General features: G+C 43.4%; 1 protein-coding gene across 3 annotated transcripts; it reads left to right on the forward strand.

The window, feature by feature from the left end:
• The first annotated feature begins 2021 nt into the window (after nucleotides 1–2021).
• On the forward strand, nucleotides 2022–13593 carry bag5 (BCL2 associated athanogene 5). 3 transcript variants are annotated; one of them, XM_068717688.1, is made up of 3 exons: nucleotides 2022–2715; nucleotides 5537–6430; nucleotides 7516–13593. In XM_068717688.1, exons 1-3 carry the CDS (start codon nucleotides 2684–2686, stop codon nucleotides 8054–8056), a joined length of 1467 nt encoding a protein of 488 aa, XP_068573789.1. In that variant the 5' UTR covers nucleotides 2022–2683; the 3' UTR covers nucleotides 8057–13593. The 3 variants fall into 3 exon arrangements, with proteins under 3 accessions (XP_068573789.1, XP_068573790.1, XP_068573788.1); XM_068717689.1 differs by having other exon boundaries at nucleotides 2022–2299; XM_068717687.1 differs by lacking the exon at nucleotides 2022–2715 and having other exon boundaries at nucleotides 4902–6430.
• The last annotated feature ends 214 nt before the right edge of the window (nucleotides 13594–13807 follow it).

Consider the following 13807-nt stretch of genomic DNA (forward strand, 5'->3'; position numbering starts at 1 on the left):
AGCATTATGATAGAGGTAAGAAATAAAGGTAACAGGCTAAAATAAAATACACAGTATATACAATAAAAATAGAATAAAACATATTAAATATAAAAAATGCACAATATATACAATGAAATAAAATAATATTAAATGAACTAACTAAACAATAGTGCAAAGATTTAACCAAACAACAGTGTAGCGGTGTTATAGTCGTGTGATTGATTTGTCCAGAGGTGATTTATTATAAAGTGTTATTGCAGTGGGCAGGAATGTTCTCCTGTATCTGTATTTTACTCGCCTGTGGTGGAAAAAATACGATGTTAAAAGTAAAAGTCCTGCATTTAAAAATCCTACTCAAGTGAAAGTACAAAAGTATAAACATCAAAATATACTTCAAGTACCAAAAGTAAAAGTCTTGCACAATAGCCCATTTCTGCATAATTTGTATTCAAACTTATTTCATATGCACTATCTAATTGTGATTTTTAAATATATGTGGCTAATAACTCCTGTTTCACATTCTCATGATTACTAACTGAAAAGACATGTTTTTGAGCCCACACTCGGAAAAAATAATCACTATGAAAATCAAGCAATCTACTTTTTTTTAACTGCCTGGTTTAATTAAGCCACAAGATGGCGATATCAGTCTTTAAAAAAAGCTCATTCTCCTTCAGCATCAACCAAAATATGTTTTACTGATTGATCAAACACTCTCTGGCTAGATTTCTAAAATTCTTCTAAAAATTGGTTTGATCGAGGTGAAGAAAAACATCACTTAAAGCCTTTCTGTTCAGATAAATGTGATAAATGATATCTGTATCTCATCTGATTCAGTCAGGAGACAAACAGAGACTGAAAGTGTCTCTCTGCAAACCAAAAATCAGATATAACTATCGTCTATTAACATGAAAGCTATCTGAAGAGTGAAATGAAGTGATTTTCCTGCTTCTATTACAGCTTTGGGAGGAACATGAACCGATTCAGAAAGGGAAGTTGTTAGTGTATTGGATTATCTCAGCAAGAAAACTGCATATTAATCAGATGATTTATAGATTATTATGTTAACGTAAAGTAATAGCAATGTTACAATTTAAAAAAAAAAACAACCACCCGGGGGCTCTCTCTCTCTCACACACACACACACACACACACACACACACACACACACACACACACACACACACACACACACACACAGCAATCCAACTCCTGTTCAATAAGCAACCTCCTTATTTTTGTTTTAGAAGATGGATATTGTTATAGTTTCTATTTTATTATTACATTTATTATATTTTACTGTATATTTTATGTTTACTATTCTATTACTATTACTATTTATGACGAATAGTTAAAAAAAACAGTAAATAAACTTGAATTGATTGATTTTAATATTTGGGAAAATCAAGCGTTTTTACAGTCTCAACACTACAGCCTGTAACATTCACCCAAACAGTTTAAGAATCCTTTATGTATATAAATTAATTGATGATATAATGAATCATTATAAACAACATAATTCAGTGTTTTGCAGCAGTTTATTCATGTTCAATTGTGTGGAAAGTGGCAGAAATATGACTTTATCTAACGTTAAATATTGTTTTAATTATTTAGAATTATTTGTTGATTTATTTAACTTATCTCTGCTTAAATTGATTGCTGGAGCAAACACGTTTGAAATATTGAAAAAGCTTTTACTTTGAAGGTGGGCTGTCTCTTGTTTCCGCCTCACGACTTCCTTTACTCACTTTTCATTATTGAAGTTGGATATTGTGACGTTTTGAATGACATGACAGTTTTTTTTTTTTTTTTTTAACATGTCGAGAAAACAAAACAATATTAAAACGATAAATAAAAAAAACAAACATTTTTTACTATTTTAAATTTCTTTAGGTGAATTCTAAGCGAGCGTCATACCCGCCCTTGCCGCTACGATCCAACGGCACGACCACACGATCAAAATGGAGCGCACTCTGTGTTGGACAAGCAAAACTTGCCCTCCGTTAAAAAAAATAGTGAAGTCAATCCGCTGTAACATGACACCTGCGTGACATTTGTTCTCCGTCGATATTGATTTATAACACAACAACTATTCACCTGTGAACAGCTCGTAACCGTCGAGTGAAACAAACAGCGGTGAAACGGGTTTTATCTTCCCCCAACCGAGCGAAGATAAACTCCGCGCTAGTTCTTACGCGTGAGCCCCGGAAAGTAACTACTAGAAGGTAGCTTAGGTAGGCTAATGTTTATAGCTTTAATCGGGGCGAGGTGCGCACTTTTCCGCGACCTTTCAGATGGCTGTACGCTGGCTATGCAGGTAAGGGTTACAACCATTAAAGGGGCGAAGCGCCGTTTGTGTATTAAGACCTAAAAAAAAAAAAGCAAAAAAAGCTGTAGTTATTGGGCTAAAAGGTGGGGCTGAGTCAGGTGATCATGTGGAACTAGCTTAACGCATCGACACACGGACACAATGGCATTCACAGAGTGCTGTACGCGGAGAGCAGTCAGACGGTCGGTCGGTTAGGTGCTGAAGCTGACCGGAGCATCACCGACATCTCTCTGTGTCTCTCTGTCTCTCGTTTTTGCGTTTGTTTTTTTGGGGAGAGGAGAGAGAGACTTGGTTTTGGTGATCCATCTGGATGCCACTAGGCTCCACGAACCCGCCCTGCTGTGGCCGATGGAAACAGACATCCGATAAAAAATGTGCGCGAATGTGTTCGGAGTTTTGAAAAGGTGAGCTATATATATATATATATATATATATATATATATATATATATATATATATATATATATATATATATATATATATATATAATCCTGCTTGTATGTGCGTGTGAGAGGACGCCGCTGACAGGTAGATGCTTCGAGGTGTTTCGTGCAGTCGTTAGACCCGGAAGGTGTGCTCACCGTGTACATGTATACGTTTACCTTCGCACAAACCAGCTGTGTGCCAAATGGGATTTTGTATGGTGACATAATGCGCAAAGCCGTGCAGGAACCGGTGCATCATGCAGCCGTGCAGGAAGGTGCGTGTCCGGTTTTTTTGGGGGGGCTCGTTGCACGTTAAACCCACACCAGCACCTTCATGCTTTGTGACTCACGACAGGGGACGATTCTTACGAGCAAACCTATTCTTAGCTTCATCACAAGCAGCCTCCCCCCTTTTTTTCTTTTTTTTTTTGTCTCTCTTGGATCAAATTAAGGGATGAGGTGTTTGCCAGACTGGAGTGGATTTTGCTGAGATTATCCTGTTAAATACTCCCGATTTGTAAGCTCTGGCTCCGGCATGCGTCCATCCACTATTCTGGAAATGCCCAGCCCTCTTACATAAAAGTACTCCAGGGATTGCTGATAACATAATCCTGTCTATTCCAATAAGTGTCATTGATGCTGTGAATAACAAAGCATCGTACATGCGACGACCCCGTCACGCTTTCAGGGCCCCTCGACTGATAACGACGGCCCGTCTCGCGACGCGACCTTCTCCCTCGAGTCATGTTCTGTCGCTAAACCCACGACACGTTCCTCGTCTTAATCCGCTGTGCTACAGGTCACCCTGCAGATAGAGAGAGTTCTCTCTGATGTCGGCGTTTGTGAAATGTGGGGATGAATTTACTCCTCTTTTCCTTTTCTTTGTCTGTTTGTTTTTAATGCCGGAGGTTCCTTCTTCATTTCAGTAGACTGGAGGTTTGCATTGTGATCATGGGCGGATGACTGATCGGGCCCCGGGGCCCCCGAGAGGTCAGAGCCTCTGCGTGAAGTGACCGTTCTTAACATCGTAAAGTCACAGAGTTGTTTTGTTGCTCCTGATCAAAGTATATTTTTGTATATTATTCTCCCAACAAATCAAATCTCTGTTTGTTAATCTTTCCCTTCATATTGCAGCTGACATGTCATATTTTGTGTAGTACGCTGTAGTATTGTGTACAAAGCTTTGGGACCAGACGGCCTCTCTTCTTCTTCATCTTCAGTGTTAAGTTCTTCAAAACAGCAGCAGCAGTAATGTTGTGGTTCAAGAATTCAACAAGACTAGAAAGAGACTCAAAAATACTATACATGGATGCAAAAAGGACTACAAAAAGACACACAACACAAAGAGGAAGATAGACAACACTAGACACAACTACAACAAGACGTGAAACACAAAGATGCAAAACTACTACGAGACACACAATGACTACAAAGACACGCTAAGTGACTACAGAGAGATGCAAAGCAACTGCAAAGAGATGAAAATTGACAAAACCAAAATGATTGACGATGTAAATTACTACGAGAGACAACGCAAAGAAAGATTCACAAAACTACAGAGATGCAAATCGACGTCAAAGAAACGGACGCAAAACAACTACAAAGAGATGCAAAGAAACTACAAAAGAGACAAAAAATAACCAGACGATCACAAAAAAACCCAAAGAACTACAAAACTACGAAAAATGATCGAGACTTAAAGACTACAAACAAATGCAAATCTGCTACAACAAAAGGCAAAGTTACTGTCCCTCTGACACGCCTCCCTCTCTGAAGCGACAGACGATGACCTCACGGTAATCTGACAGTTCTTCTCTGGATCAATACATTCATTGAGGCTATAAAACGTCGAGCTTTAATGTATTAACTTTAAAACGGAAGAGCAGCAAAGCTTTAGATATGTGTGTGAGCCACTTCCTGTGGAGGCTGAACTGAACCGTGTTGATATTTTGGGTGTTGGTCAGTTCATTTCCTCCTCTGTGTTAGAAGCTGACCGGGAGGCCGGATCCCGTTGATGCGGATCACAGAGCGACCGGCGTCACGTTAGAACCGCTCAGCAGCACTGAGCGGGTTGTCGTGCGGGGGGGGGGGGGGGGGGGGGGGGGCTGTTCCTCCAGAAGAGACCGAATGAATGTAGGTTAACCTCATTCACGTCTCTGCGACGGCTGATCTTCATACCAATGCATCACGAGTTGTCGGTGACAGTTCCAGAGAGAGGAGGCCGGTGAACGCTTCCTGGAGACCAGCAGCTGAAGTTTCAAAGTGACAGCAGAGCGTCAGGACTGCACACGTAAAACGGATTATTTTCATGTCTGATGACTCTTTAGCCCCCCGGGCTGCTTTCTCTGACATGTTAAGAACGACAGAACTGAGATAGGACTCTTTATCCTCGGCTGATTTTTCCGTCTCGTGATTTTATTTTATTTTTTTAAAGGAGACCGTGTCCGGTGCAACGTCACAGCCACAGTGGTTACATCAGAAGGTCATGTGTGTTACGACTGCGGAGAAAGATTTACAGAAATCTTCTCGTTTCCAACACTGAAATGCTGCGTTCTTTACATATTAAGTAGCGTGTGAGCACAGTGTCGTATTTTCCTCTGGAGCTGTTGGAGATTTAAACGGTTTGTGTTTGAGCCAGCTGCTCTGGCAGAGATCCAGACATTAGTTCATTCAACCGGTGTTGTCAGTAAATCCAGTCCTTCTGGCCAGAAAAACAACAACGTTTACATGAAACTATTCCTAATAAAATGAATATTCCCACAATGCCCTGGTTGACACCCTCCTTTCCTGTTTCCTGCAGCCTGTTTGGGAAGCCCTTTGATGGTGGGAAGAGGATGGACCATGGCGGCCCGCAGCAGCAGCAGCATCCAATGGAGCAGCAGCAGCAGCCGTATCATCCGCAGCACCCCGCCATGATGCGGCTGTACGAGGTCCACAAGGAGGTGACGTCTCTGGGGCCCCAGGTGTGCACCTTCAGCGGCCTGCAGCACGACCGCGACTACAAGCGTCTGGAGCGCGAGCTGACGCGGCTGCTGCTGGTGGTGGACCAGGTGGACACGGAGGGCAAGCCGGAGCTGCAGGGGGCGCGGAAGAGAGCGGCGCAGGAGGTGGAGGGCCTCCTGCGCTACCTGGAGGAGAACGCCGCCCATCCGTCCCGCGGGGCCATCGAGGAGCTGAGCAACGAGGCGCGGCAGCTGGTGGACGACCGCGTGGTGGCGCCCCAGCGGTCCGGCGGGGTGGCGGAAATAAACGACGAGCTGGTGGACGCCCTGCAGGTGATCGTGCTGAGGCTCACCCAAGTCAAGACCGAGGGGAGGGTGCCGCTCCGCAAGGCGCGCTACCGGGCCCTGACCCGCATGTGCGCCGTCCAGGACGTGATCGAGGGCCGAACGCAGCAGCAGACGCTGTCGCTGCCGCTGCCGGGCGACACCCACGAGGCCGTGCACCGCATCAACCAGGTGATGGTGAAGGTGAGCGTGGCGCGCGGCCAGCTGGTGGCTCTGCTGATGGGTCTGAGCGGCAGGGACAGCTGCGCCCACCTGTCGCGCATCCTGACGGAGATGCAGGTGGAGCTGGACGCTCTGGATGTTTCCGGGAACGCGGCGATCAGAAATTACAGGAAGCAGGTTGTGGAGGAGATAAACGGGCTGCTGAAACATCTGGACCTGGAGGGGGAGGGAGAAGACACGCGCAGGTATGTAGAGGAGCAGCTCAGGACCACAGTGAACATTTGGGATTCATCTGCAGATTATTTTCCATTTTTAACAAATAGTTTTGGTCTTTAAAAAGTCAGGAAATGGAGAAAAAAAGTCTTAAAATGTCTTGTTTTGTCCGAGCATATGTATATGTATACACACACACACACACACACACACACACACTGTTCGTTACATTCATATTCTGTCTATTGACTAGTCGTTTCAGCTCTAATGTAAGTGTTGGATCAGAAGACTATACATATACAACATGCCACATGAACATTTTCTGTTCTTCAAAGTAAGACGTAGACACTGCGCTGATGTTACTGTGCAGCAGCAGCAGCAGGCTGGACGCTGGATTGTTGTTGCATTTTGATTTGAATCGTGCTGCACAGTCACAAGTGAATTAGACTCTCATCCCCAGAGGAGCACCGGCAGCAATAACACGCCTACCGAGTCCTCTGTTATGTAGAAGCACCACTCTGATCACACGGTCCTCTTTGTGCTGCCTAGTTTTCAGATTTAATTATGGTTTAAAGGTTGTTTGATCCAGTGGGCACAGAAAATGAACATCTAAATACATTTTATTATATATATATATAAACTATATATATATATATATAAAATAATGCCTATATTATGAGTAATATAAGGTCCCAACTGACTCCTGAGCATACCATTGATTTGTACTGATGCTTTTATTTTGGCGGGATAAATTGAGTGTTTTTTTTCTGGCCGGTGTGACGGAGCTGCTTCGCCTCCTCCATGTCAGGAGACCTTTTGCCTCCTGGTGCAAAAACATGTAACTGCAACAAAGTCCAGCTCATTTAAATATCGAAAAGCCAAACAACAGAAGTAGCTCTTAAAGGGGAACACCGCGGTCAGTCGACCGGCCTTTCAGACGGACTACTGTGTGTGTGTGTGTGTGTGTGTGTGTGTGTGTGTGTGTGTGTGTGTGTGTGTGTGTGTGTGTGTGTGTGTGTGTGTGTGTGTGTGTGTGTGTGTGTGTGTGTGTGTGTGTGTGTGTGTGTGTGTGTAACCTTGTGTTGCTCCAGTAGTGATTCAGTGTTTGTTTCTTCAGGTACGACTTGGGGCAGAACAACTCCATCCGTGAGATCGAGGCGGTGCGAGCTCACGTCTCCCACCTGCGAGAGGGCGTCCTGCGGCACTGCGTGATGGGCGATCTGAGCTTCGGGCCCAAAGCCGAGCTGCAGAGCCTCCTCACCCACCTGGACCAAGTGGACACGGCCAAGAACCCGTGCATCCGGGAGGCCCGCCGCCGCGCCGTGGTGGAGGTCCAGGCCATCATCACCTTCCTGGACCTCCGCGAGGCCCTGGCTCGCCGCCAGCCGGGCCCCAGCGAGCACCCGTCGCACCGGGCCGTGTGGCTGGTCCTGGGGAGCCTCTCGGACCTCCAGGCCCAGGCGCTGGGCTTCGACGGCAAGCGGGTCGACAAGAGCTACATTCTGCTGGAGGAGCTGCTGACCAAACAGCTGCTGACGCTGGACGCCGTGGACCCGCAGGGCGACGAGACCACCAAGATGGCGCGGAAGCAGGCGGTGAAGTTTGCCCAGAACATTCTCAACTACCTGGACATGAAGACGGACGAGTGGGAGTATTGATGCATTTATAGAGGAAATAAACGTGGCAGCGGAGGAGGGGCGCAAACAAAAAGACAAAACAAAACTGATACGTTATCATTCCACGGGCTGTAAATATTGACTCAAATCCCCAGAATGCACTGCAGCAGCGCTTTTCTTTCGTCTCTTTTCGTGGTAGATGTGGCCGACCCTGCTGAGAAGACACACGACTCCTTTTGTGAAACACTTTGAATTTCTTTGGTGCGTTTTTGAAGATTTTCTTTTGAAATCTCCCAGATTTCAAAAGAAATGTGTGTGTGTGGTGTCGAGGTGTTGTCTGTCTTCGTCGTGGTGTGTGTGTGTGTGTGTGTGTGTGTGTGTGTGTGTGTGTGTGTGTGTGTGTGTGTGTGTGTGTGTGTGTGTGTGTGTGTGTGTGTGTGTGTGTGTCAGCACTGAGGCGATGCCCGTTAAAGCGGTCGTGTCCTCCAGACTGCGCTTGATATCGATGAAGTGCGATGGATCGTTTCCTCGTCTGATTAATCAGAGTTGCTAATGGAGGCAGTCAGTGCTGGTGTTAAATACAGCGACCCAGTTAGGGAGAGAGTCGTCGTCCGCGGCTACCGGCTCGGTCCAGATGGTGACACCCGTTGGTTCTGGGCCGAATTTGGGCGTTTTTTTTTTTTTTTTTTTACTTCTATTGTCCTACAGAAATCAAAACGTGGGTCTGATTCTATCTGGTGTGAACAACATTTAATCTGCGGGGAAATATTTTTGGACATTTTCTTTTTTTAGAAGCAACATCAAAAAAAAGGTGAAACAGGAGCCAGAGATCTCTGTTTCAACAGTTGGGAATATTATTGATATTATTGATATATATAAGTATTATTCACTCTCCTCGTGGACGACACCCCCCCCCCCCCGTGTCTCTGGCAGCGCTCCAAATTCACACCACTGGAGACGTGTGAGGAGACAGAAGCGCCGCTCCCCTCGCTGCTTGTGTAGCCGTTTGTTTGTAACGCGTCTAAAATGTTTGTTGTGACTTTGTATGATCCACCAGGCTGTAAATGGATCGGGGGGGGGGGGGTTGTTTTTAAATTCAGATAGAAGAAGACGAGGAGGTGACGTTTTATTGCTGCTGCTGCTGCTGCTGCTTTTTTGTTTCGACCCACTGCTTTTATACTGAGTGGAGAAGTGCGACTGTGAGAGGTCCCCAGGGGAGAGGAAGAGGAAGAGGGAGGGGGGGGTTGATATCCTCTGAATTGACACATCAAGGCTGAAGCTCACAGGGCCAGCAGTCGTGTCCTGCGCTGTAAAGAGAGTACTGATGGTGATCGCAGTCGACGGAGCCTTCTAGAAAGTTCTCAAAGCTGCTGCTCGAGAGTCAGAGGGAGGGATGGGGGGGAGGGGAGAGAGAGTCCAAAATCTCTGTGCCTTTATTTTCACCCTTCCCTGTAAAACCTCCTGTTTGTGTAAATAAAAGAAGCAGCCTTGTCGAGAAATAAAAAGGCGCACCGAATGTTTGTGGAGTAGAGCACCTCGGGCCGTCGGAAGATGATTTGCACTACTCGTCAGAAATGGAGGCTCTCTTGAATCAGTGTTTGAGCTGAGGAGGTGGAGGAGCGCCGGCCAATGCAGAATGACGGCGCTCCTTTTATACGATGAAAACGACGCAATACAACACGACTAAACTAAAATAGTGGACTTGAGAAGATGTTCTGGAGCTTTCTGTCGTGTGAAATGAGCAATTGTAGGAATTTGAAGCCGGCTTTAAATCGATACGTTTCTCTTAACGATGGATGAAACGCGTGAGGCTGCGTTCCTGAGAATTACCGTCCGTCGGCTCTACAGAGCTTTTTTTTATAGCTTCTTTCAGATCTTTTTTTTTTTTTTTTGGCAACTTTAATGTTTTGGTCCAGCTGTTTTCAACAGAAAGAGCTTTTATATAAAAACCTCTGAACATGACCTGCTCACCAGCAAACACACTCAGAGACTAGCAGGTGAACATGGAGCAGCTGAAGGAGCGAGAACATTTCCTCAGAAGGTGGAGGAGATAAAAACCTGAGATAAAAAGAGAATATGGGACTTTCACTCTTGATGATGATGATGGTCTGTAACTGCTAGATGTGAAGATAAGCAACTGTTTCCCAACACATTTGCCATACAAGCCTTTTTAAAGATATGCCAACGTTGTGTTAAGAGGCCAAAAAAATCACTTATGACAGGTTTAAAAATAGGCGTTTAGGCAATTTAAATAATAAACAAAGAGGTCAGTTTGGATGAGAAGTTTTATGGAGCTGGTGGGGAGTTTGTTTTGTCGACTGTTTGAAAAAAGAAAAGTCAAAAATGAACTTAATATCTACATTTTGAAGCCCTTGAAGCGCTCAGAGAGAGAACGGAAATTGAAACACGTGAACAACTGCTGATGAAAACCATGCGATATGATAGAAAGCTCCACAACAGCGTCTTAATCCGTGGTAGAAAGTATATTTACTCAAGTCCTGTACTTCAGTGCAATCTTGAGGTACTTTTAAGTATTTTCATTTTACATCTCAGAGGTAAATATTGAACTTTTTATTCCTCTATTTATTTGACAGCTCCGTTTACGTTGCAGTTCCCCGATTATTAAAATCTAACTCAACACATTATGAAGTATTATTATAGATTAAACTACCCAGCAGTATATAAAGCAATTCAAATGAGCTCCACCTTTTACTAGCTGCACAATCAAAGCGATGGACACGATAATGCATTCATTTATATTATAATCCAATAATACATATTTATCCTGAAAGGAGCCTTTCTGCATAGCGACTACTGAAAAGGCTCAAACGTCTCCATAAGTTGAATAAGTTGGATGAGCGGATGCTGTGACGACACGCTCCCGTGAGCCCTCGTTACGCACGTTAACCTGCTGATGGAAGCGTGTTCTGGCGCCGCGCCTGCAGCCGGGTCCTCGTGGGTCTGAGGACGACCCGGACGGGACGGAACTAGATTAAAGCGGTGGAGAAACACCGTCGGCCCGCCCGGCTGCTGTTCTCACAGCGAAACCTCACGCTGTCTCAGACCAAACCGACCCGGACACACCTTAAGTTCACACGCTCGTCTTTTTAAGAACCAAACATTTATCAAACGTTTTACCTTTTTTTTTTTTTTTCTTCCCCTGTCTCGCCATCATAGCGTCTCGAAGCTTTTTTGTTTTAAATTCAGTGTTGGTGGCGCCTCCATGAGTGGGCGTTCAGCCAACCGCAACAAATGAATTCATCAGAACAAACCTAGAGGAGGAGGAGGATGGCTCTGAGGTGAAGCACCATCTTCTAAATGTTTAGCTGAAGCTGGTTTCCGTCAGTGAGCTGTGTGTGTGTGTGTGTGTGTGTGTGTGTGTGTGTGTGTGTGTGTGTGTGTGTGTGTGTGTGTGTGTGTGTGGACCCTGGTGTAGATGTACTGATCTATTTCACATCTGAATTAATAGGAGTCGATGACGGTGGGACGCGTTGTTTTGGGGTCCGGATGCGTTTACAGAGGACAGTGAGTTTTATAGGTGTGAAAGAAGGCGTTCCTGCGTTAACGAGAACGTCTTTGCATGAAAGTTTGTCAAACACGAGTGTGACGTCGGAAGAGTCACGGAGCAACGTTTAAAAGGTATCGTTTGGTATCGTCATGAAATCCCATGAAAAGAGCAAAACACACACAAAAAATATGCAATTCTCAAAAAACAGGAAACAAATACAAAGTTTCATTTAAGAAAACGTTCAGTGCGTTTTTAGCAAACGTCTCTAATAAGAGGAAATAGAGCTTTTGTTGGACTATTTTCAGCGACGGGTCGAAATAAATTAGTATCTAAAAATAAAGTTTTTTTTGTGATTTCATCGGATTTATTGACGAGAATATTACAGTTGTGCTCAAATGAAAGGAAAGCCTCAGACAGACAGACAGACAGACAGACAGACACACACACACACACACACACACACCTACCTTTACGGGACGATGCATTTACACCAAACCTGCAGATTTTAACATTTTCTTTTCCTGACCCTAGATTGAATGTAGTCATTGAGGAATGTTTTCGTCTTTGTATTCATCGTACCAAAGTTGATTTCAGAGACCTTAAAAATGAAAAGCAACTTAACGCCGGCTGACATAAACGTTTTCTTACTTCACCTGAAGATGGCGCTGGTTGTGTTTGAAGTGCAACAAACTCCTTTGAGCTTGTTGTTGAGTTACAGTTTAAAGATCAGTTGCACCAGCTGAAGTTTGATTGTAAGTCTAGTGTCGACACTAACTGCTGTTAAACCTGCTTTATTTACTCCATCAGTGGTGGAAAGTAACTAACTACTAATTTGTATACTTCCGTTTAATCATACTTAGTACTTTCAACTTCATGACATTTGTTTAAGAACTATAGTAACGTTTCAATTGAACATTTTACGCACAAAATATACAAGTTTATTAAAAAAAAGGATCCATTCTTACATATGAAACTACCAAAAGTATTCAAAGTGGTTAAAATGAGCTCCATCTTGACCAACGACAACATTAAAGTACAGCTTACACATCAATACATTCATGACTGATCAAATGGTATAATAGTATCCAAGAATATCATAGTACACTGGGAGTATCCACATTATGAGTACTTTATCTTTTGCTTATATTGTACTTTCACAGATTTTGAACGCAGAACTTTTCCTTGAAACAGAGTATTTCTATACAGATATTAATACTTTTACTGAAGTAAATTATTTGAATACTTCTTCCTCCACTGAATTGATGCTAAACCTCTTCTATTTTCAAATCTTAAATAGGTTTGTTTTCTTGACAGAGCCAGGCTAGCTGTCTCCCCGTTTCCAGTCTTTATGCTAAGCTAAGTTAGCCGGCTGCTAACGGTAGCTTCATATTTAACTTGCAGACGCCCGTGAGACGTGTCCATCTTCTCAGCTAACTCTCGGCAAGAAAGCGAATAAGCCTATTTTCTAAAATGTGGAACTGTTCTGTTTACTTCTACTGTTATAACTAACTTGTTCAGTACAACCAGTTTTCACTAACTTATATTGATTCCTCCGCTACGTTCAGACTTACTTAAAGCTGGTGCAACATGATGCTCAATCCAGCAGCTGATCGTACAACGCAGAACGAAGGTTGATTGTTTAAAAGTGGTGATATATGAAGAAGTGGAAATAATGTTAGGATTTAAGAAAGTAGAAATCCACCAGAAAGGAAACGATCTTCCTTACTGAGCTTTTAGCAAGAAGTTCTTTAATTTAAGCGCACTTTTTTATGTTCCTTAGTCACTGTTTATTACTGCTTTGCCTTTCTTTCTGCGAATGACAGAAATGTGTTCTGTGTTGGAAAAAAAAAGGGTATTGCATTTGTTTTATTTTCCAGATATGTTTTCTTAAGTCGCCTTTAACTGCATTGATTGTTCAGGCTTTTGCTGTTTCTCTTCTGAGACGCGCTTGTACAAAAAAAAAAAAAAAGCACACAAGAAAAAAGTTGTGTGAATGTGAATGCTCCATGGATGGTTGTGTTTTGAATTTGTATTCCCACTACAAAATAAAGACGGCGTGTCTTGATCAGTGCTTTATGTGAATGTGTTTTATTATTATTATTATTATTATTATTATTATTTGTTTTCCTGGCTGCTCTCAAGAGAAAACAAACCGACAACTTTTCTTTTCAATGGCAATCCCAAACTTTAAAAAAAAAAAAAAACGCAGACTCAGGGTTATTTTAAGAAAACATACAGTATCTCAGCTGGATAGAAGATGTTTTCATGCAGCACAAAGTCACTCT

The sequence above is a fragment of the Cebidichthys violaceus genome, unplaced genomic scaffold (assembly GCF_023349555.1).
Source record: "Cebidichthys violaceus isolate CVI_PGR_0920_01 unplaced genomic scaffold, fCebVio1.0.p SCAF_22, whole genome shotgun sequence".
Classification (NCBI taxonomy): domain Eukaryota; kingdom Metazoa; phylum Chordata; class Actinopteri; order Perciformes; family Stichaeidae; genus Cebidichthys; species Cebidichthys violaceus.

Coding starts and splice junctions, on each gene's coding strand:
- bag5 (XM_068717687.1), top strand. CDS start 5,484: ATGAATATTCCCACAATGCCCTGGTTGACACCCTCCTTTCCTGTTTCC. Junction 6,431..7,515: donor GAGGGAGAAGACACGCGCAG/GTATGTAGAGGA, acceptor TTGTTTCTTCAG/GTACGACTTGGGGCAGAACA.